We start from the raw sequence: 25,527 nt of genomic DNA on the forward strand, positions 1-25,527 counted from the left end.
AGGTGATAACAATTAGTGGTTATGTGAGAAGGAGATGGAGTGAGTATTTTGAAGGTTTGTTGAATGTGTCTGATGATAGAGTGGCAGATATAGGGTGTTTTGGTCGAGGTGGTGTGTAAAGTGAGAGGGTAAGGGAGAATGATTTGGTAAACAGAGTAGAGGTAGTAAAAGCTTTGCGGAAGATGAAAGCCAGCAAGGCAACGGGTTTGGATGGTATTGCAGTGGAATTTATTAAAAAAGGGGGTGACTGTATTGTTGACTGGTTGGTAAGGTTATTTAATGTATGTATGACTCATGGTGAGGTTAGGTTAGGTTAGTGCCATTTGTTTTTTGAAGTATTTCTCACATACATTCTTCAAAGCAAACACCTGATCAGCACATCCTCTACTACTTCTGAAACCACACTAATCTTCCCCAATCTGATTCTCTGTACATGCCTTCACCCTCTCAATCAATACCCTCCCATATGATTTCCCAGGAATACTCAACAAACTTATATCTCTGTAATTTGAACACTCACCTTTATCCCCTTTGCCTTTGTACAATGGCACTATGCATTCATTCTGCCAATCCTCAAGCACTTAACCATGAGTCATACATACATTAAATATCCTCAGAAACCAGTCAACAACACAGTCAACCCCTTTTCTAATAAATTCCACTGCAATGCCATCCAAACCTGCTGCCTTTCATCTTACGCAAAGCTTTCACTAACTCTTCTCTGTTTAACCAATCTCCCTAACCCTCTCACTTCGCACACCATCTCGACCAAAACACCCTATATCTGCCACTCTATCATCTTAAACATTCAACAAACCTTCAAAATACTCACTCCATCTCCTCACATCACCACTACTTGTTATTACCTCCTCATTAGCCCCCTTCACCAATGTTCCCATTTGTTCTCTTGTCTTACATACTTTATTTACCTCCTTCCAAAACATCTTTTTATTCTCCCTTAAATTTAATGATACTCTCTCACCCCAACACTCATTTACCCTCTTTTTCATGGTGATATATGGATGAATGAGTCAAGTTACATTCATTCAAGCTATTACAGGAGTGCTGGTTATACTAAATGATAACAGATGAAAAAAAAATTAGCTGGGCATTCAATGAGGGCAGGAACCATTATATTGTCAAATGAAGATTAAAGCACTGAAATGGGCATCAACTGACAATCACAAGTAGAGTAAGGGTTAACAAATAATTTATATATATATATATATATATATATATATATATATATATATATATATATATATATATATATATATATATATATATATATATATATATATATATATATATATATATATATATATATTTTTTTCATACACATTTGCCATTTGCTGCATTAGCAAGGTAGCGTTAAGAACAGAGGACTAAGCCTTAGTGGAAATATCCTCACTTGGCCCCCTTCTGTCCCTTCTTCGGAAAAATTAAGAACAATAATTCTAGTTCACACACATACTCTTTATTTATGTTTTACAAAAAGTTTTATAAAAATTGAGCAATACATTATATTAGATCAGCAATAATGCTTATAATCATTTTATTAAGAATATATGGTGTGGGAGGCAAGTTGTTAGAAGCAGTGAAAAGTTTTTATCGAGGATGTAAGGCATGTGTACGTGTAGGAAGAGAGGAAAGTGATTGGTTCTCAGTGAATGTAGGTTTGCGGCAGGGGTGTGTGATGTCTCCATAGTTGTTTAATTTGTTTATGGATGGGGTTGTTAGGGAGGTGAATGCAAGAGTTTTGGAAAGAGGGGCAAGTATGAAGTCTGTTGGGGATGAGAGAGCTTGGGAAGTGAGTCAGTTGTTGTTCGCTGATGATACAGCGCTGGTGGCTGATTCATGTGAGAAACTGCAGAAGCTGGTGACTGAGTTTGGTAAAGTGTGTGAAAGAAGAAAGTTAAGAGTAAATGTGAATAAGAGCAAGGTTATCAGGTACAGTAGGGTTGAGGGTCAATTCAATTGGGAGGTGAGTTTGAATGGAGAAAAACTGGAGGAAGTGAAGTGTTTTAGATATCTGGGAGTGGATCTGGCAGCGGATGGAACCATGGAAGCGGAAGTGGATCATAGGGTGGGGGAGGGGGCGAAAATTCTGGGAGCCTTGAAGAATGTGTGGAAGTCGAGAACATTATCTCGGAAAGTAAAAATGGGTATGTTTGAAGGAATAGTGGTTCCAACAATGTTGTATGGTTGCGAGGCGTGGACTATGGATAGAGTTGTGCGCAGGAGGATGGATGTGCTGGAAATGAGATGTTTGAGGACAATGTGTGGTGTGAGGTGGTTTGATCGAGTAAGTAACGTAAGGGTGAGAGAGATGTGTGGAAATAAAAAGAGCATGGTTGAGAGAGCAGAAGAGGGTGTTTTGAAATGGTTTGGTCACATGGAGAGAATGAGTGAGGAAAGATTGACCAAGAGGATATATGTGTCGGAGGTGGAGGGAACGAGGAGAAGAGGGAGACCAAATTGGAGGTGGAAAGATGGAGTGAAAAAGATTTTGTGTGATCGGGGCCTGAACATGCAGGAGGGTGAAAGGAGGGCAAAGAATAGAGTGAATTGGAGCGATGTGGTATGCCGGGGTTGACGTGCTGTCAGTGGATTGAATCAAGGCATGTGTATGGGGGTGGGTTGGGCCATTTCTTTCGTCTGTTTCCTTGCGCTACCTCGCAAACGCGGGAGACAGCAGCAAAAAAAAAAAAAAAAAAAAAAAAAAATATGAAATACCTCATTAGTGCGGGAAATGGCGAATATGTATAAGAGAAAATACTAATAACTGTTTGACATTCTTAAAATATCATACTTCCTTAGTTGGTGTTTCACTTGGGAAAAAATAATTCTTTTATGGTGATATATGGATGAATGAGTCAAGTTACATTCATTCAAGCTATTACAGGAGTGCTGGTTATACCTAAATGATAACAGATGAAAAAAAAATTAGCTGGGCATTCAATGAGGGCAGGAACCATTATATTGTCAAATGAAGATTAAAGCACTGAAATGGGCATCAACTGACAATCACAAGTAGAGTAAGGGTTAACAAATAATTTATATATAACTAAGAATTCAATATTTGTATACTTTTCTAATGATAAACATTCTCTAATAAAAGGATCCATAATCTTTTTATTGCTAATTATTATTGAAACTACAATTAAATTTTTTAAAAATTACTTCTCAGCAGTGTTGACTTTGTCTCAGTAAAGTTCAAATCCAACCAACTAGGAATACACATTAAAATATTGTTATAAACAAATTAAATATTTAATGATATAGTTATACCAATCCAGAATGCATACAGTAAATGCAGAAATGTCCATTCATATGCCAGTCCAAGGCATATTCATTAACAGCTGATGCCAATGCACGACTTCATAATCACAATGTTTATAGTGTAAGAATGTCCTTACTGATGAAAATGACTGATTCTGTACAATTTACTTACATTTTACTTAAATCATAAAAAAATTTCAAGTGAACATGCTTTTTTTTCAAATTCAAATAGGTTCATGAAAAAGCAATAATCATTACTGAATAAAGTTAATCGAGTAACCATTTCCTATACATAATAACTCACAGTAATTATCAAAGTCTGTTACACTGTTATAAAATGTCAAACTCATATAGAAAATATGTAATGAAAGAAAATACATATCCATGAATATTAAGTACTTAACAATCAGACTTAAAACCATGTTGCTGTTATTTTTTCTTGAGAGGGGAAAGTATCCCTATTTTCATCATGTTATTAGTAAGTTAAAATATAGGCCACAGTTCTATGCACAATAGTGAAACATGAATTATAATAGTTGCCAGCACACTAAATACACAAACAGAGTAGTGATGAACATGTAAGTGATGATTTGCTCTAAGCCCCTAATGATGTCCCCACTTCATACTGACTGTTACGTTCATATCCCCTTCGGATTTTCTGTAGGTAATTGTTGACAGGAGGCAGCAACAGTGGTATCTTCATTATGACAGCTATGAATGGAGCATATAATGAGACCTGAAATATGATATTACCATTACTTAAACGGAATGCTATAGATATAAGTTTTATTTAAATTTAAGGAGAAAAATGGAAAATACGAGTAACAAAATGTGAAACAAATATTTATTGAATATTTAAGATAAAATTTTGCTTCTGCTGTAGTGTTGACAAACACAAAAATTGCCTATCGCTGTATATCATTCCCATAATCCTATTCTGCTATCATATCTACTATTTTACTTTTAAAATAATATTTCAAATGTTCTTTTCAATCACTTATATATCGGCTTATAACTTACCTGTGAGCCAGAGGGCAGGGGGAGTGATATGTAGCATTTCCAAGAGTAGAAGATATACTTCCCGGCAAGGAAGATGACATGAAAAGCAGCAGTAATAAGTGCTACCCATCCAAGCTTACTCTGAAGGAAAGTAAACTCTCGCCAGGACAGAGTAGCTGTGACAGAAGGCAAAGACGAAATACCTAACACAACCAGGAGGCATGTACTTATGGTTCCTGCAGAAAGAAAATAAAAATAAATAAATACATACACAGCTGCTGGCCCAATAGTGAAAAAACATAGTGAAATCATGGTGAGATCTGTGTGAGGCCTGGTAGTGGATAGGAGACTGTGGTTATGGTACATTGCACATGACAGCTACAGTATGGATGTGAGCAAACGAAGCTTCTTCTTCACTCTTCCTGACACATCTCTGAGTTTGTTGTATTAGCTCTGAGGTGAATCTTGAAAGCAACTTGTATCTCTTCACCATAAAGATATACATTGGTGATAAACATTAATGGTAGCTGAAATGGGTTTTGTATATATGGTTGAATAATATAGTATAAGAAACTGAAGTAAAACAGTAAGAGTATAATGAGTTTGCAGTAAAATGGCATGGCTGAGTGGATGGACTGGGTGTAAGAAAAGACAGGTGTATTTCAATGGGGTAAGCATAATTATTACTGGGATAAACCAAAGTCAGAGCAAATGGAGAGAACAAGGAAGTGTCCACAAGTATGGAGAGTGAATGTGTGACTGTAGCCATGATAAAAAATAAACAATCCTGCTACAAATACCTGTTAAAAGGAGGAAGCTTGATGAAGAGATATGCTCCTCCTTTTTTTTTCTACTCAAAGAAACATTGAGGTCTCTGAATCATTGCCATGCATTTTGAGTTATATCCATCAATATCTTCAAAGTGTGAAACGATCCAACAACAAAATACAAAACATATGCTGGAGAATAAAATTTTCTAACCCACCTCATCATAAACTGGTTATAGTGAGAATATGGCCACAGAAGTAACCCAGGCATGGAAACCATACAACCACAACAGTAATACCATAGCAAACTAAAGGCACTATTCTGCTACCTATAAAATGAAAGTGATACAAAAATCTGTGTTGGAAGTGTCATTCTAGAGGAAATTAGATGAAGAAGCTTCAGCATGTACATACTAGATTTTTAAACCTTTCACTACGGCAGTCCCAGTATCCACTATACAATGAGTGCAGGAGATTGCCAAATATTCTTAAAATGTATGTTCATAAATCTTTTAGAAAGTGCAATACTGTACTAAGATTTACTGATAGCAAATAATCATAACAGTACATACCCATCGTGAGGAAAAGCTCTCCTCGCCAACTAAAGTCAGAGTTGTAAATCTTTATGATTTCAGTGGCGGTAGTATTACCATCTATTATCACCTCTGCTTGTATTTTCTTGGGCGCCTCATACACTGTTCGTGCCATTTGTGGTGTCAAATATGGTAGAGACATACATACCTAGACAGAAAAAATAATGAAATATACAATAATTTTTTAATACACAACTGCTTCTCCCACCTGAGGTAATGTCATGAACAGATGAACAACAGCCTTATGTGGAAACATCTACTTTCAAGTTGTCATGCATAATGCAATGTAACCAGAGCCTACCATCTACAGTTCAGTCCTACAGTCTATTCCAAGTTTTTTTTTATCATTTTCTATGCCCTAGTTCAGCCCAGTCACAGTATATCATTCCCTATATAGCAAATCAGTCCAGTTCACTCTATTCTATGAACACTTTTTGCCCTCTTGAATGTTCAGATTCCAACATCCCAAAGCCTTTGTCACTCCAACCTACTGGGTCTCCCTCTCCCTCCATTCACATGATGACATTAAAAAGCTGATTCTAATATCAAATATGTCACCTTCTTATAACCCTAGTGTGCAAAACAGAGAATAGGACCATTAAAATGTTTGATTATCACAGCCAGCAAGTACATCTTTATAACTGTGGGGGTCCCATCCCTTCAATTTCATTTCTACTATGGAAGCTTATCAGTTTTTAAACAACACTTAATACTGCATTTAGTTTGATTCATCCCCCCATTATTCCACTCCTAAAGAAATACTTTCTCTTGTACCCTTTATAGTTGCCTTTTGCCCATCTTTCTGCTCTGCTTGTTTCACATCATTTTTCAGCTTCAAAAAACTGGTCTTCATCACCATACTGTATCAACGACCTCTGAGAAATTCAAAAATGGTTATCATGTCTTTCTTAATCTCCTTGCATACTACAGCATTTTCTCAAGCAGTTAGGTGTTTGTCATCAGGGAAACCAAACTGGCAATGCATACCCTACCTGAGAGCAAACATACAGTATTACGGATATACTCCAAAGCATTTATAGTTCATATACTGTATGGCAGCTGTAACGCTACCTAAGATATGGTTCATCCCCTACAACCCTTTAGACGTGATTTCCTAATGACTGATTAGGCAAGTCCACTTTACAAGGTGATTCTTGAAGCTACTATACTCCTTGTGAAATTGGATATCTGGCAAGACCTCTTTCACTCTAACCTTATATCATATTATTCAAATTGAATTCCACATATTATAAACTTTTCTAATCTTTTTATTTATCTCTACAATCACTAACTCATCACTTACAACATATGTTTTCTTTACAGTTAAATGAAAGGAAAAAATTAGAAACTTCATAAGCTGAGTACTAAAATTAAGACATCAGATAGTCTAAGTACTCTTGATAATGACAGCATATAAGGTGTTACACTTCCAGTACAGAAGTATTTAAAGTATGGGAACTATATTCAGAGTATAAAAGAATAACTTTGTCCATTATGCATAAAACTTTGAAATGAAAAAATAACTGAGTACTAACATGTATGCCTGCAAGGCCCAGCATCAGAAGACCAAGCTGCTTTCTCATTTTGAGCCAATCATCCAGCCACTTGGGGAACCTGCTGTACTTCGTGCCTCGCCACAGCTGGATGTAGGCTGCTATCACACCTAAACCATCACAAGCATTTTTACTCTTTTCCTATTTTTTCTTGAATGTACTGATGTCCCATTACTCTCTGTATCCCAGGTTAACATATCTAAATATTATTCTTTTACCATACTTAATATCTGTTTCCCACGTCAGTAAGGTGGCACTAAGAAACAGACAAAGAATGGTCCATCCACTCATATGCACACATATTTATATAAATGCCCATACACGCACATGCTCAAACATATACATATAAACATATACACATATGCATACACATAAAAAGACATATACATGTATATACACATGTACATATTCATACTTGCTTGCCTTCACCATTCCTGGCGCTTCCCTGCTCCACAGGAAACTGCATCGCTACCCCCAGCTTCAGCAAGGTAGCACCAGGAAAACAGACAAGAAAAAGGCCACATTTGTTCACACTCAGTCTCTAGCTGTCATGTGTAATGCACCAAAACCACAGCTCCCTATCCACATCCAGGCCCCACAGACCTTTTCATGATTTACCCCAGACATTTCACATGCCCAGTTCAGTCCAATGACAGCAGCCAACCCAGTATACCACATCTAAATATATTTATCAAATATATCTAAATACCTAAAAAAAAAAGATGCAAATTGCCAGTGACCAGATCCTCTTAACATTATATGTGTTTCATTATAGACATTTGGGAGCATGAACATAAGCAGACCTGTAAAAACCTAAGCAACTTATCTGGACTAACACCATTAAACAATCAGAATTTTACTAAAATGATTATGTTCATAAAACCAAATATTCATTACTAAATGCTCCTCTGTTTTGAGGAGGCTTTCATCATTCATATCATACATGATCACATAAACTTTCCACAAGTGACCCAAATTAATAAGTTAACATGGGGTTAAAGGAACATATGGGTCAACCTGTAAAACACTGATTATTCTTAGTCTAGAGGATCAGATTCATGAATATTTTCCAATGTATGAATTAATTCATCCATCAATGAAGTTTTTAGTAATAACACTTTAAATTTGCTGCAAGTTTCCAAAGGCCTCTGGGATACCCTAAATCATGCTGTACAGCATTGATACATTTATCATAAATGTGCAGATGACAAATACCTGGTAAGTAGCAGAAGGAAAGGATCCAAATTGCACTGATAGCAGCGGCAAAGTTGAAATTGCTCATCCCAAGTCGCTTCCATCGTTCATGCCACTGGCCTGAAGCTATGTTGCGGCATACTATATTCCTGGATAATGTATTTAAGCTGATGACTTTACAACTACATATAAAAGTTTATTATGTAACTAGATATAGAGAGGACGGAAGCGGGGTGCTAGAAATCATCCCCTCCTTGTATATTTAACTTTCTAAAAATGGGAAACAGACGGAGTCACGCGGGGAGTGCTCATCCTCCTCGTAGACTCACATTGGGGTGTCTAAATGTGTGTGGATGTAACCAAGATGTGAAAAAAGGAGAGATAGGTAGTATGTTTGAGGAAAGGAACCTGGATGTTTTGGCTCTGAGTGAAACGAAGCTCAAGGGTAAAGGGGAGGAGTGGTTTGGGAATGTCTTGGGAGTAAAGTCAGGGGTTAGTAAGAGGACAAGAGCAAGGGAAGGAGTAGCAGTACTCCTGAAACAGGAGTTGTGGGAGTGTGTGATAGAACGTGAGAAAGTAAATTCTCGATTGATGTGGGTAAAACTGAAAGTTGATGGAGAGAGATGGGTGATTATTGGTGCATATGCACCTGGGCATGAGAAGAAAGATCATGAGAGGCAAGTGTTTTGGGAGCAGCTGAATGAATGTGTTAGTGGTTTTGATGCACGAGACCGGGTTATAGTGATGGGTGATTTGAATGCAAAGGTGAGTAATGTGGCAGTTGAGGGAATAATTGGTATACATGGGGTGTTCAGTGTTGTAAATGGAAATGGTCAAGAGCTTGTAGATTTATGTGCTGAAAAAGGACTGGTGATTGGGAATACCTGGTTTAAAAAGCGAGATATACATAAGTATACGTATGTAAGTAGGAGAGATGGCCAGAGAGCGTTATTGGACTACGTGTTAATTGACAGGCGCACGAAAGAGAGACTTTTGGATGTTAATGTGCTGAGAGGTGCAACTGGAGGGATGTCTGATCATTATATTGTGGAGGCGAAGGTGAAGATTTGTATGTGTTTTCAGAAAAGAAGAGTGAATGTTGGGGTGAAGAGGGTGGTGAGAGTAAGTGAGCTTGGGAAGGAGACTTGTGTGAGGAAGTACCAGGAGAGACTGAGTACAGAATGGAAAAAGGTGAGAACAATGGAAGTAAGGGGAGTGGGGGAGGAATGGGATGTATTTAGGGAATCAGTGATGGATTGTGCAAAAGATGCTTGTGGCATGAGAAACGTGGGAGGTGGGTTGATTAGAAAGGGTAGTGAGTGGTGGGATGAAGAAGTAAGATCATTAGTGAAAGAGAAGAGAGAGGCATTTGGACGATTTTTGCAGGGAAAAAATGAAATTGAGTGGGAGATGTATAAAAGAAAGAGACAGGAGGTCAAGAGAAAGGTGCAAGAGGTGAAAAAGAAGGCAAATGAGAGTTGGGGTGAGAGAGTATCATTAAATTTTAGGGAAAACAAAAAGATGTTCTGGAAGGAGGTAAATAAAGTGCCTAAGACAAGGGAGCAAATGGGAACTTCAATGAAGGGGGCTAATGGGGAGGTGATAACAAGTAGTGGTGATGTGAGAAGGAGATGGAGAGAGAATTTTGAAGGTTTCTTAAATGTGTTTGATGATAGAGTGGCAGATATAGGGTGTTTTGGTCGAGGTGGTGTGCAAAGTGAGAGGGTTAGGGAAAATGATTTGGTAAACAGAGAAGAGGTAGTAAAATCTTTGCGGAAGATGAAAGCCGGCAAGGCAGCAGGTTTGGATGGTATTGCAGTGGAATTTATTAAAAAAATGGGTGACTGTATTATTGACTGGTTGGTAAGGTTATTTAATGTATGTATGACTCATGGTGAGATGCCTGAGGATTGGCGGAATGCTTGCATAGTGCCATTGTACAAAGGCAAAGGGGATAAGAGTGAGCGTTCAAATTACAGAGGTATAAGTTTGTTGAGTATTCCTGGTAAATTATATGGGAGGGTATTGATTGAGAGGGTGAAGACATGTACAGAGCATCAGATTGGGTAAGAGCAGTGTGGTTTCAGAAGTGGTAGAGGATGTGTGGATCAGGTGTTTGCTTTGAAGAATGTATGTGAGAAATACTTAGAAAAGCAAATGGATTTGTATGTAGCATTTATGGATCTGGAGAAGGCATATGATAGAGTTGATAGAAATGCTCTGTGGAAGGTATTAAGAATATATAGTCTCTAGCCGTCATGTAAAAATGCCCGAAACCACAGCTCGCTTTCCACATCCAGGCCCCACAGAACTTTCCATGGTTTACCCCAGACGCTTCACATGCCGATTCAATCCATTGACAGCACGTCGACCCCGGTATACCACATCGATCCAATTCACTCTATTCCTTGCCCGCCTTTCACCCTCCTGCATGTTCAGGCCCCGATCACTCAAAATCTTTTTCACTCCATCTTTCCACCTCCAATTTGGTCTCCCACTTGTTCTCGTTCCCTCCACCTCCGACACATATATCCTCTTGGTCAATCTTTCCTCACTCATTCTCTCCATGTGCCCAAACCATTTCAAAACACCCTCTTCTGCTCTTTCAACCACGCTCTTTTTATTTCTACACATCTCTCTAAACCCTTACATTACTTACTCGATCAAACCACCTCACACCACATATTGTCCTCAAACATCTCATTTCCAGCACATCCACCCTCCTGCACACAACTCTATCCGTAGCCCATGTCTCGCAACCATACAACATTGTTGGAACCACTATTCCTTCAAACATACCCATTTTTGCTTTCCGAGATAATGTTCTCGACTTCCAAACATTCTTCAAGGCTCCCAGGATTTTCGCCCCCTCCCCACCCTATGATCCACTTCCGCTTCCATGGTTCCATTCGCTGCCAGATCCACTCCCAGATACCTAAAACACTTCATATATATATATATATATATATATATATATATATATATATATATATATATATATATATATATATATATATTTTTTTTTTTTTTTTTTTTTTTTCATATATATATATATATATATATATATATATATATATATATATATATTTTTTTTTTTTTTTTTTTTTTTTTCATACTATTCGCCATTTCCCGCATTAGCGAGGTAGCGCTAAGAACAGAGGACTGGGCCTTTGTGGAATATCCTCACCTGGCCCCCTCTCTGTTCCTTCTTTTGGAAAAAAATAAAAAAAAACGAGAGGGGAGGATTTCCAGCCTCCCGCTCCCTTCCCTTTTAGTCGCCTTCTACGACACGCAGGGAATACGTGGGAAGTATTCTTCATCCCCTATCCCCAGGGATATATATATATATATATACATATATATATATATATATATATATATATATATATATATATATATATATATATATATATATATATTATCCCTGGGGATAGGGGATGAAGAATACTTCCCACGTATTCCCTGCGTGTCGTAAAAGGCGACTAAAAGGGAAGGGAGCGGGAGGCTGGAAATCCTCCCCTCTCGTTTTTTTTTTTTTTCTAAAAGAAGGAACAGAGGGGGGCCAGATGAGGATATTCCACAAAGGCCCAGTCCTCTGTTCTTAACGCTACCTCGCTAATGCGGGAAATGGCGGATAGTTTAAAAGAAAAGAAAAGAAATATATATATATATTGGTTTGATCGAGTAAGTAACGTAAGGGTAAGAGAGATGTGTGGAAATAAAAAGAGCGTGGTTGAGAGAGCAGAAGAGGGTATTTTGAAATGGTTTGGGCACATGGAGAGAATGAGGAAAGATTGACCAAGAGGATATATGTGTCGGAGGTGGAGGGAACGAGGAGAAGTGGGAGACCAAACTGGAGGTGGAAAGATGGAGTGAAAAAGATTTTGTGTGATTGGGGCCTGAACATAAAGGAGGGTGAAAGGAGGGCAAGGAATAGAGTGAATTGGATCGATGTGGTATACCGGGGTTGACGTGCTGTCAGTGGATTGAATCAGGGCATGTGAAGCGTCTGGGGTAAACCATGGAAAGCTGTGTAGGTATGTATATTTGCGTGTGTGGACGTATGTATATACATGTGTATGGGGGTGGGTTGGGCCATTTCTTTCTTTCGTCTGTTTCCTTGCGCTACCTCGCAAACGCGGGAGACAGCGACAAAGTATAATAAAAAAAAAATAATATATATATATATATATATATATATATATATATATATATATATATATATATATATATATATGAAATCTTATAGACAGTTCACTTTATCGTAATATGTTGTAGATCATTATAGACATAATAACTGTGGCTTACTTAATTAGTAAATAAATCCAAGAGACAAGAAAGACTCCAAAAACGACAGCCACGGGTCGCTTCCAGGACGGCATAAACCGAAGAGGAACATCTTCAATGTCACGTGAAGCCTGTAAGCACCCCCAATCCACAGGGTGGAATCCCATCATTCGCACCATTTCAGATACCTTTATCTTGGCATCTGCGTGGTTACCAGCCAGGAATACCTGTAAAAAAAATTATGTTAAAGAGCTGTCTTCATTAAAGTACGATATACTGAAATCAGATTCTTTGAAACACTACCATATATCAAAATAGTACTGTATCATACTGAACACCAAATGTACGTTTCTGTATCAAGTACACAACCCAATAGTACAAACTGTGTAATCTAGAACAATACATAATTTTACAGTACTAGAAACCCCATAATTGCATACATCATTTAAAACATGTACCTGTACTTATCACCTGTACAGCCTGTGACATAAACTGCACCTGTTAACCCTTCGTCCATCCATGTTATCAATAAGCAGGATGTTCAATTGTTAAATGTGAAAAAATTCTGAATAAGGAAACCTGTGCAACTTGCAGTTCTTTCAGTCTCTTCCCTACCTCTTCACTCACACAAATGCAATCCAGTAACCTGTGTACAATCTGGAATATCTATCAAGATACTCCTTTCCCTTGTCTAAAACGAAAACACAGAAGGGAACATTCAAACAAATCAGAAATGACTCACCTCTTTACTGCCCTGGAGTCCACCATTCTCCAGAGCATAGGCAGAGAGCACATTAAAACCCTTGACAACCTTAGCATCTTTGACTAGGCTCTGCAGATACTCGGCGTTGCTACGGTAACTGCAAAAGAATCAACCCAGGCTAATATGATGCTCCCCTCCGGCGTACATCAATGAGTAATAAATACTGCAATGTATATTTCACGTGCTGACAATCCATTTAATACTAAGTTCAACTTGGCTGGAATGGTTAAATGCCTACACTGAAAAGGGTATTTTTCGAAGGTAAACGAGAATATCGATCCAACATAAAAAAAAAGGACAATTTAACAAGTATTTAATGCAATATATTACTACTGCAATGTAGTACTTGTGCATACTACCTCCTCCCATACACTGTACTCCCCTACATATCACTCCATTTTCAGTTCAGCTCAAACCCACTTCCTCATACATGCAACAGCATACATTCTATTGCCCATATCTTACCAGAATTCCATCCATTCTCTAATTAATCTAACCCACTGTATGAATCAGACTATATGATCATTGAGCACAGTGGTGTTACGATCCTTGACTACTTGGCCTTTGGGCTGACCTAACCCAGGTCAAAGGTCAGGTTATTATACCAATGGGTTGTAACGTTGCAGTGGAGGGACATGCCGTTGTACTGAAGGATCGTACAAAAGTGATCAAACAGTTGATGTATTGAACAGTCGGCAGCACACAGTAAATATTAAGAAACCATGGGTTAATCATAACGTCCATCAAAATCTCTGTTTGCTGGTCTGTCTTACCGATTATTTTCCTCTGCTCGTGTTCATGTCCAGTACACCATTCCCAAGTAAGTTTCTATGTTCTATGCTCCTGCTTACAGCAACTTGCATTAAGGAACAAGAAATAATAAGGTTTTACTCACTGGGGTCCCCTGCGTCTCTCGGGGTTGTTGGACACGTCGATTAGGATCTTGTCCTGCAGGTAGGGCATGGGCAAGTATTCATAATGTTCACGGCCAACCGCGATAATCACAATGTTGGCTTTTCTCAGAGCTTCCTCCTGCCCGGTCAGCCATGCTCCCGTCTGTCTCACCAGGTTCCTACGGGATCCACATGAAATGTTCAACATTTTGAAGGATGATTATCACAGATATGAGTGAGCTTTTTTTTTTTTTCCATGAAGGAAGAAAGCAGTGAACAAGTAACTTGGCTGAAGACCAATTTTTTTTGTACACATGCAGTTTACACATTTCAGTAACAGCGGATGGAAATATATTACTCATAACAAAACTAACCTCGATTTCCAACTCGATTGTGGATCCTCAGGACATGCTAAAATTACATGTTATAGCAGTAATCATATCATTATTGCTCTCAATCACGACGTTATTTTTCATCTTGGCATCTGTGTGGTCTCACACACAGATGCCTGCAGGGCATAGGTATATGTTTTCTTTCCATACAGGAGGAAATATATTGTGGCTGAGCACAATCTTTGGTACACCTGCAGTTTTGGCATTTCAATAACAGTTGATGGAAATAAATTACTTAAATAAGAAAATCAACCTCGATTCTGACCTCACACAACACAAGGATACTCAGGCCATCTTAAATTACCAATGCTATTGCAATGATCATACTTTTATTGTTCTAAACCAACACTTGAAATTATCAACGCAGAAAGGACAACAACGTTCCCGCATGTGATGGTGAACGAGACAGGCAAGGCTTCAGTCAGGTGGTGAACGAGACAGACAAGGCTTCAGTCAGGTGGTGAACGAGACAGACAAGGCTTCAGTCAGGTGGTGAACGAGACAGACAAGGCTTCAGTCAGGTGGTGAACGAGACAGACAAGGCTTCAGTCAGGTGGTGAACGAGACAGACAAGGCTTCAGTCAGGTGGTGAACGAGACAGACAAGGCTTCAGTCAGGTGGTGAACGAGACAGACAAGACTTCAGTCAGGTGGTGAACGAGACAGACAAGGCTTCAGTCAGGTGGTGAACGAGACAGACAAGGCTTCAGTCAGGTGGAGGGTGAGGCTGAATCCTGCTGCCAACTCACCCTCCCACAGCGTCACCTGACCCGGTTGTACAGTAGGAAAACTTTTACCTCCACTCTCGCTGCCATGTTTAGCTTTACTTTGTACCACTATCTGACACTATATGCTTTAAAGGTTGTTGACTGTATTTATCATTTTCGCTTTACTTCAGAATATACATCAGAATACGGCATGTTACGGAGTTGAACGTGAACGAAAATATAACACGAAAGAAAAACGTGGCTTTAACCCTTCTTCATCAGTGGCCACATCCAACCGGTCCTCTTCAATAACAGACTGAGTCAGCCGCCGTCAAAATAAAAGCAAAAAAACTAAGAATTAGTAGACATTATCTGGACTTATCAAAAACATCTGACTTAAGCTCCATAAAAAAAACAGGAATTCTTATCGTTATCAGCGAGGTTATATTCTAAGTTAAACCTAAAATTCTATGATTTGCATACCAGATAAAATCCACACTATATAGAGATATAGGTCTAATGCTATTCAGTTTCCTGGATACACAGAGAAAAAAAAAAAAACTGCACAGAGTACAAGGCTGGGTTGGATGTACAACAAACCCGTACAAACTCTAAACGAGTGACTGGGCGATCTCTGGGGTCGTACCATTCTACGTAGGCAAAACTAATGATGATAAACAGCTGGACATTTTCTAAAACTCGTGAAATAATCAAAGAATGAATCTTAACAAGACAGCATAACAAACTTATGTTCAAGACTAGAAAAAGTTGTGGAATATATATATATATATATATATATATATATATATATATATATATATATATATATATATATATATATATATATATATATATATATATATATATATATCTGTCCTCATGCAGTAGGGGGGTTCTGGGAGGAACATCCACATTGTCTGTTGGCGACCTGTGGTCTACACGCGGCTGTACATGGTGGGATTCTCTCGTTCCTCAGAGAGGAAACTGACGAATGTGTGTATGAGTTGAGACTCGTCCACGAACGGACGAAAGTGTGTATGAGTTGAGGCTCGTCCACGAACTGACGAAAGTGTGTATGAGTTGAGACTCGTCGAAGAACTGACGAATGTGTGTATGAGTTGAGACTCGTCCACGAACTGACGAATGTGTGTATGAGTTCAGACTCGTCGAAGAACTGACGAATGTGTGTATGAGTTCAGACTCGTCCACGGACTGACGAATGTATGAGCTGAGACTCGTCCACGAACGGACGAATGTGTGTATGAGTTGAGACTCGTCCACGAACTGGAGAATGTGAGTATGAGTTGAGACTCGTCGAAGAACTGACGAATGTGTGTATGAGTTGAAACTCGTTTTTTTTCTCTTCCTTCTTGCCTAGATCACATTACACAACGGATTGAACAACTGCAGAGGATGGCTGTTGATGTGGAGCCACCATAGGATGGATATGAGCGAATAGGTATCAAGATGTTCAAGATGAGAAAAGTCACCACAACTACAATGAACACAGACAAAAAAAATGCAAGTATATCCAAATCTTATACCTAGATACTGGACATATAACAGAAATAGTAGAACTAGAATCTAAAAGTACATTATGATATTACGATAAAGTTGTATAAAGTATTAGCGAATATGGGATATTTCAATGAAGGCAATGGATTATCACTAAACAAGCAGATAACATTGGAAAATTCTTCATAATCTTTGAAAAACCTGCGAGGCAAATGAAAAATATAACAATAATCTAAAAGAATTTAGGATGGGATGTGCGAAAGCAAGGCACATGTCCTTCTGAGAATCAGTAGTGGGGAAGACGTGTTAAAAAAAAAAAAAAGTTACTGCCGTGCATTACGACGTCAGTTACATGTGAACCTAACTTAATTTAGGAGATGAACTATGCATCAATGTGCCTTTAATAAGTCATCAATGCATCATTTGTACCTTAAAGACGCCATCGGAGTGCATCAGTGTGCCTTTAAAAGACTCATCTATGCATCAACGTGCTTTGAGAAATCAACACACCATTATAACTAAAGAAATAAAACACGTATGGATATACATGTTATATATTTGTCTCCATCTTGTGCTGACACGCACGCTCCAGCCCACTGAACACAACACTGTTCTCTGGCTTGGCCTTAATAAAAGCAGAGCCTACTACTTTAACAGATGAGTCAGACGGGGAAAAATAATGTACATCATCATTGTTAATACTATCATTTTCATTACTATTATTGTTTATAATTGCTGGGAACTACGGCTTGATGTCAAGAATGTAAATAAACATACAGCGAAGGTCAATAGCGCTTGAGGGGGAATACCACCATGTGTTTGCTGACGGCATAGCCTTGGGTGTGGGTGTGTGGGTAATACCCAATCTTGAAGTAGAGTGCGCTTCAACACTGCAATGTGACGACTGCTATTTCTGCGTAACGGGGAGAGGACTTTACGCTCGCAATGACGTATCTGTAATGAACAGGGAAGGAATTTTACACTCGTGGGGCCCTGTCTCCTGCACACTCATATCTCTTGAATTTGTTAGCGTTAACCATGTCCTCAGTGAATCAGCTCTCATCATCCAGCACTCTTATACGATAAAAGTATTTCATTACATCCTTACTTAGAAGTTCCTTTACTTAATTTCATATGTCCTCTGGTTCGCTACATCTCTCAAAGTACTGTCCACTTCGTAAATAATTTTTCAAAACATAAAGGTCGGGATCAGGTCACGCCTCACTCTTCTCTCTTCCTTCGTAGGGAGGGGTAAATTTAAAATCCTTCTTTACGACTTCTGAGAAGCATAGTATAGTTTTGGTCTTAAGATATGAACAGCTTTCTGAATATTTCTTTAGCCATACACTTTACTTGACAGCTATTCTGATATTTGCCAGCAAACAGTTTGTCTCCTTAACTATTCTCCTACTTATAGGATCCTGGCGACAGGTTCGGGACGATTTCTACTCTCAGGTCCCTCTCACATATAGAAGCTTGAAGCTTAATTCCTGCCAGGCAATAATCATACCGAGGCCGTCTTTTGCTTTGTCCCATCCTTATTACATTCACTTGCTTGCGTTGAATTTCCTTAACCAGTTTCAGACCGACTTTGGAGCCTGTTTCGGTCCCCTTGTAAGCTGTTGCAATCCTCTTCCTTTCTCACTTCCCTCATTACTTTTGCATCATCGGCAAACATATTCAGGCAGGAGTCTATACCTTCAGGAAAGCCTTCAATGAAGATCAAGAAGAGTAATGGTCCCAAAACTGAACCCAGAGGCATTCTGCTTGTGACCTTAACCCATTCTGTAAAGATTGCTTTGACATGCGTCCTCTGTTCCCTCCCAATGAGATAATCTTGTATACATCGGACTTTCCCCCTCACTTCTGCGTGGTGGTTCAGCTTAATAATCAGTTTCCTAAGTGGTAAAAGTGTCAAATGCCTCCTGGTAGTCCAGATAATGACAGCCCATCCTGTCTTCCCTTTCGTCCAGAACCGAGTCCTCCGCTCTCTCGTAAAACTTTAAGAAGTTCGTTAATCTTGACCTCCTCTGTCTACAACCATGCTGTCCCTCACTTAGGAAATTCCTCCTCCGCAGAAAGTCGTTATCCACTTGCTTTCTAAAAATCTTTTTCCAGAACCTTACACACCACACTCGTTAGAGGCACCAGTGTGTAGTTAACCAATTGTTCCCGGTCTTCTTTCTTACAAGTAATTAAGAGGTTTGCCCTTTTCCATTCCCCTTGACACTATACCTCTCTCCAGTGACATCTTAGGCTGTAAATCAAGCGTTCTATCAAGCGTAACTGCACAACTCCTCAGCCCATATTATAATATATCATCAGGACTACGAGCCTTGTATAGGTTAAGTCCTTTTAACATTCAGTTCATATCTTTTCTGGATATCTCAACAATTTCCAAGACCTCCTCCCCATTCGACCTCTGGTGTTGGAGCTCTGGTGTCTTCCACTGTGAAAACACTTTAAAACTTGCTCTTCAGTTCCTCACACATCCTGACATCATCCTCTGACAAATGATCCTTTGGTAAATTTGTGGAATACTTTAGGATGTTTATCTGTCTTGTCTATAATATTCTTCTAAAAGTTCCTTTGTTCCTCTTTTCTCATCCTGCTATGCTCGTCCCGTGCACCCTCATACTTTGCCAATGGTAGCTGGCTTGCGTGCCGTCTCTAGATGACAAGTGCACATCACAAAGCCCCGCTGCTTAATGACATTAAACCATTCCTTCCTTTCTTTCTTTCTTACCATTCCCTCTGTACTAGAGGTTTGAGGTACCCATGCCTCTATTCCCTTACTGTAAATTTCGAAGAACCCCTCACCAGAGCGCCCTGTGTTCCCGGCTACTGAATACCATTTCTTACATCCACGATAGCCATAGAAATGGTGGTGGCTTTTGTGTGTGTGTGTGTGTGTGTGTGTGTGTGTGTGTGTGTGTGTGGTTGCTTCCACGATCATATCACCTCTTTCCTCTCTTGTGTGGCACCTCTGCTCTTTCTAATGACCTCTGTTACCACATGTTCAAACATTTCCATAACAATGAACACTTCATCCAGCAGGCGTATGGTACGTAAATGCCCTCTCAATACCCACGCGAGCGTGAGAGGAGATAAGATCAAGCAATGATAGTGTATCAGTTCCTCTCATCCTAGTGTACTCCCGTGTCATGTCGGTGCTGGAAATACTCCTGTATACCCTCTTGAAAATTTCGCGTCTCCATGACTTCCTATCACCATGAGATTCCAAATTCCCACCAGTCTGTCTTCATCATTGAAACCCGCTATTATCAGTGGTTTAAAATCTCAAGGAAGTGCTTCTTATACCATCATATAATTGTTCCGGTTCGTTGCAAAGCTTTGAAGGATTATATATCAATAATGCCACAATGTGTGTGATGAGGAGGAAGATACGGGGAATAACACGCCAGACACTGAGGCTTTTACATCAGGGTTGTGTAATTTACTTGTTCGTGCGGTACGGGAAGGGAGTACTGCACCCGTGGGACACCATCACTTGAATTCACTATCACACTTTTCAGGCTTCTTGTATGTTATCTGCCTGAACTCCCACGTTCAAGATGGTGTTCAATAGAGGGGGTAGGCAGATGGCGTTCAAGAGGTACACAGATGGTGTTCAAGAGGAGGCACACCGATGGTGTTCAAGAGGAGGTACACAGATGGTGTTCAACAGAGGAGGTAGACAGATAATGTTCAACAGAGGAGGTAAACAGATGGTGTTCAACAGAGGACGTAGACACGCTGTTCAACAAAGGTAGATAGATTATGTTTAACAGATAGAAGGTTAAATCTGAGACCACAAATGTTGTAGGAGTAAACAGAAAAAGAGTTGTCTCTGAAGTGGTGTAGGAACTTCCTTGCGATTCCATCATACTGAAAAGCGCAAATTGTAAACGAAAAAGATGAAAAAAAGAAGGTATCAAGTTAAAATGAATGAATGATATTCTATAGAATAATATCATACCTTCAAAAAGGCAATGTACACCTGACTTCAAATATGCTCAAGAGATTCTTGGGGTCCTTGTGCTTCGCTTTGTGGAAAGGCCGTGCTTCCTAACATGGCAAAGCATCGTAATAAAACTAGGGATCATGCACGATCATCATGTGCCAAGTGGCAGTCATGAAGAAACAACCAACATGACAACTTCACCAAAATAATGGGAACAATGTATTGCATGACGGCAGGAGGTGTACACACATAAATACACCCGAATCCCCAACTTTCTTTGTCCGCCAACACCCACCCACCCACCAAGCTTGCCTTCGCAACTCGCCTCACTAAAACAGCGGCCTCTGAATCCACCTCTTATTATCCAGGGAATGTGCGGACGGGATGATGACCAGGGAAGCTGACCTGAGATGGTCAGCTCCACTGGTTACTTACTGGTGACCCAGTTGCTTGATGAGGGTTACAGGGTAGGCCGAGGGCCCGTCAATGTTGGCTGTACATGGGAAAGCCAGCTTAGCTTGAGAAGGACAGAGAACAACTCCATAACAAGTATAACAACCTGTCTGTCCTCTTCATCTACTAAATGGGAAGTATTTCTCCTCTTTAACCAAAAAAAAAAAAAAAAAAAATTACAGCAACTGTCATACTACCTTTCCCTCGCTTTCCCGCTCATAAGATGTTATTCCCACCTTACGACCATCATAACACTGGGTGGATGGGGGGTATCTCCATCATAACACTGAGTGGATGGGGAGTATCTCCATCATAACACTGGGTGGATGGGGGGTATCTCCATCATAACACTGGGTGGCTGGGGGAATCTCCATCATAACACTGGGTGGATGGGAGGTATCTCCATCATAACACTGGGTGGATGGGGGGAATCTCCATCATAACACTGGGTGGATGGGGGGAATCTCCATCATAACATTGAGTGTATGGGAGGTAATCTCCATCCTAACACTGGGTGTATGGTGGAATCTCCATCATAACACTGAGTGTGCGGGGTACTCACTTAATCTTGCTGCGGTTGGGGTCCCTGGAGCCGATGAAGACGGTGTAGCCGGAGCTGACGAGCCTACGAGAGATGGCCCGCCCGTAGTCCCCAGACCCCAGCACAGCCACCACCTGCAACACCCACACACACACACACAGTGTGCTCGTCAACAGAAGGCAGACTCGAAAGAAACGCAACAGATTTAAATTTCAAACAGAATACAAGCAGTTAACAGTAAGACAACAACCTCTCTATTCCATACACAGACACACAAGAACACACACACAGGCCATCCAGCAATCATGAACTTCAAAAAGTTGTTCAGTATCTAGGAATGTACATATCAATCATGATCAATACTCTGCTCATGTACATATCTATCATGATCATTACTCTGCTCATACACATATTAATCATGATCATTACTCTGCTCATATACATATGAATCATGATCATTACTCTGCTCATGTACACAATGATCATGATCATTACTCTGCTCATGTACTGTTTTTGCTTTGATGTTGACTTCTGAAGGACTTTTACATCTGTCTGTTGCATCGGGAAAGCAATATTATGAAACTCAAAATTCAGTGCCAAGATTAGAATAATGCTTCCTAGTGCTTGAAAGCAGGAGCCGCCTCGTATGAGCCAGTAGACCGTTTGCAGTACCCATAGGATTTGTTCTTTAGTACAGCACAGTCCAGTACAGTACAGAGACGTGCAAGCGAGAACATACCTTGTCGGGACTCGTGACAGCTTTGATGTCCTCATCGCTGGCGCTGTCTTGAACAATGATGGGATGTACATCGTCCATATCGAACATGTCATCCATGCTGTCAGGTGGAGGTAGGAAGTACACGTTAATCTGTTAACACTTTCCATTTCTTGGAAGATGCTCCCGTGACAAACACAGACAAGTGCCAGTTAATGAGAACAGTTTGTTATTACAGCAATTTTATTCTTTTTTTTCGGGAGTGGGAAGCATGCAAAACCTACTGCTTGATGAATCAATTTCAAAACATTTACGCCACAGGTATGTTTTATATATCAAAAGATACTTCAGTCTTCTCAGCAGCGGGAACATTTATTTGTAAGGTTAGAAGGAGTATGTTTATGCCTGCATAAATTCTTTAAAAAGCCCACCAGAATCTCCATTCTGACTTTCAAATTCAAAGGGTCTGAATGTTCCTCCACATCTTGTGACAGCCACCATCAGTGGCTGACGAACATACCTACTAACAATGGTCCAGTTTCGATATATGTAATTAACCATATAATCTCAGTATGGTTTTCCCTTCACTTTTACGGCTTTTAAATGAGGTGGCCCTGTGTCAGTCTTCTGAAACTAAATGACAAAACTTTGCTTTCCTTTCATATGGAGTTAGAATGCCTTTCAATATCACATGAGGGATTCCTGATCTAGATGATTTGGTAAACTATAATACTACAGCTGTTCTTTTTTACACAAAAACAAAAGTTATTAACCCAATGAATAATGCTGACATCATTCTGGATGTACAATCAATGATGTATAAGTGATGCACAAGTAATGATGTACAAGTGATGTAAAAGTAATGACGTACAAAGTAATGATGCACAAGTGACGTACAAGTAATCATGTACAATTGATGATGTACAAGTTAAGGCGATTCAACCACAAAAATCCCCAAGGGAAAAAAGTGTTTACAACTTGCATATCAACAATGAGGCAGATGGCACGTTGACCTGCTTCCTGCTTGTAACATGCTTGCTGTGTACCAACGCTCACCTTTTTGTTTTCTGTCTTTCAGAAACTAAATACACTTCAGTAGGTTGCTTTCGAATGCTCATTTTATAGAACTGCATTACGATACCAGGTACAGTGGCATTATACGCTCTAAATCAAAGAACACTGCTATTGCATGATGGTTGGTTGGCTGGTTATTAGGGTAGTTCAAGTTTGTCAACTGCCTGCCATTACTGCCATAAGTTCTAACCACCATCTAAAGAAATCGTTCACACCTTCAAGAGTAAAAGACTAATTCTCAGACCACATTTACTCACACTACGCATGTAAACCCATGTACTGTGTGATGATCATGGGTAAATCCTTACAAAATGTCAATTAATATTCGTATCAAGGATATTATCATTTCTTTTCAGATAAAAATCTCATCCAACATTAATCTTTTCCATGAGTTCCTACAGACAACCAGCTGTTAGCAATGATAGGATCTTCATCCTACGTTGACAATGGCAAGAAATAAGGATATCATGGGAGGACATTAAACATCCATATACTGAAGAAATATAAATCCGCCGTAATCATCTCAACATTAAGGATCACCGCATTATATATATATATATATATATATATATATATATATATATATATATATATATATATATATATACATATATATATATATATACATATATATGTATATATATATATATATATATATATATATATATATATATATATATATATATATATATAAACACGCCCGGAGTATTGCAATTCCGAAATAACAATGGTACTTAATGAAAAATCAAGGAACCAGATTTTAAGTTGGGTAAGGATATGAGATGATTCGGATAAGTACATCACCAGAATATATCATGAACCTCCGTTATCTGCACAAGTACTACAAACTAATGATAAAAATACACGTGAACTACTAATATGTTGCCATTAGTGAGCCAAAAACAGAAGAAAACGATAAAATACAGTTCCGAGGAACTGGCAGTACATCAGGGACTTTTAATTAGAAGTCCCCATTAACGCTTGTCACACAAATAAATCTCACTAGGCCCTCCTTAGTCAAAACAAAATCAGTTGACACAGCATTATCCGTCTGATATCAACCTCTGCTATCAAACCGCAGTCCACTTCCTCCGTTTTTCCACTATGGAGATAACACGATGGGCACCATTCATGATAGCACCACATCCGCGTCGCAGAGTACACAAACATCACTCTTAAAGAATACATGCTCTAGAAACAAATAGTTAATCCAAATATCAAAGACAATATGTCATTGCAACTACGAAAAGAAGGGGAACTGACCATAAGGATTCCGTAGCGGTTGAATCAGCCATTCACGTCAGCTTGTTGGGGAGATTTTGAGTACCACACACCAACGTCAGCCATGCACTGACATCCTACAGAATCAGTGGACCACAAGCTGGGCACCACCAAAGCAGTTGCCAATTATTATTTATATTGCACTATTGCACGGAATTCCCAGGGAGAGTGAATGGGTTTCTCCATGTTGTAATATCTAAAGTGTTTAGCACGAGAATATATATATATATATATATATATATATATATATATATATATATATATATATATATATATATATATGCTAAGAGTTATTCCATAAACTTGAGACTTTTGTGCTTTAGTTTCCTGGTTGTAATCAGCAGGTGCTTGAATCCAGCGCATTATATATATATATATATATATATATATATATATATATATATATATATATATATATATATATATATATATATATATATATATATATATATATATATATATATTTATACACACACAATAAAGTATATAACCTACTTACTACGTTTTATACAGACTGAGTCATGATCATAAAACATAGTGACACTTCTTGGTATC

The 25,527-nt window shown here is 39.0% G+C and overlaps 1 protein-coding gene across 1 annotated transcript; it reads right to left on the minus strand.

Annotated features, from left to right (window-relative positions):
• Positions 1-1,457: 1,457 nt before the first annotated feature.
• Positions 1,458-25,084, minus strand: LOC139756753 (metalloreductase STEAP4-like). The gene is made up of 11 exons (XM_071676504.1): positions 24,955-25,084; positions 22,642-22,738; positions 21,924-22,036; positions 14,334-14,510; positions 13,418-13,535; positions 12,697-12,902; positions 8,410-8,537; positions 7,177-7,304; positions 5,621-5,789; positions 4,303-4,517; positions 1,458-4,018 (listed from the first exon to the last, which is right to left on the minus strand). The coding sequence occupies exons 1-11, from the start codon at positions 24,984-24,986 to the stop codon at positions 3,878-3,880; spliced, it is 1,524 nt and encodes a 507-aa protein (XP_071532605.1). The 5' UTR covers positions 24,987-25,084; the 3' UTR covers positions 1,458-3,877.
• Between the last annotated feature and the right edge of the window lie 443 nt (positions 25,085-25,527).

Source organism: Panulirus ornatus, chromosome 23, assembly GCF_036320965.1.
Source record: "Panulirus ornatus isolate Po-2019 chromosome 23, ASM3632096v1, whole genome shotgun sequence".
Lineage (NCBI taxonomy): Eukaryota > Metazoa > Arthropoda > Malacostraca > Decapoda > Palinuridae > Panulirus > Panulirus ornatus.

What these genes read in the sequence shown, in the direction of transcription:
- LOC139756753 (XM_071676504.1), bottom strand. Translation starts at nt 24,986, where the DNA reads ATGGCTGATTCAACCGCTACGGAATCCTTATG. An exon ending in ACCGCTACGGAATCCTTATG is followed by an intron (nt 22,739 to 24,954) that starts GTCAGTTCCCCT and finishes TCCACCTGACAG; the next exon opens with CATGGATGACATGTTCGATA. An exon ending in AGAGCTTTTCCTCACGATGG is followed by an intron (nt 4,518 to 5,620) that starts GTATGTACTGTT and finishes TTCTTTCTGCAG; the next exon opens with GAACCATAAGTACATGCCTC.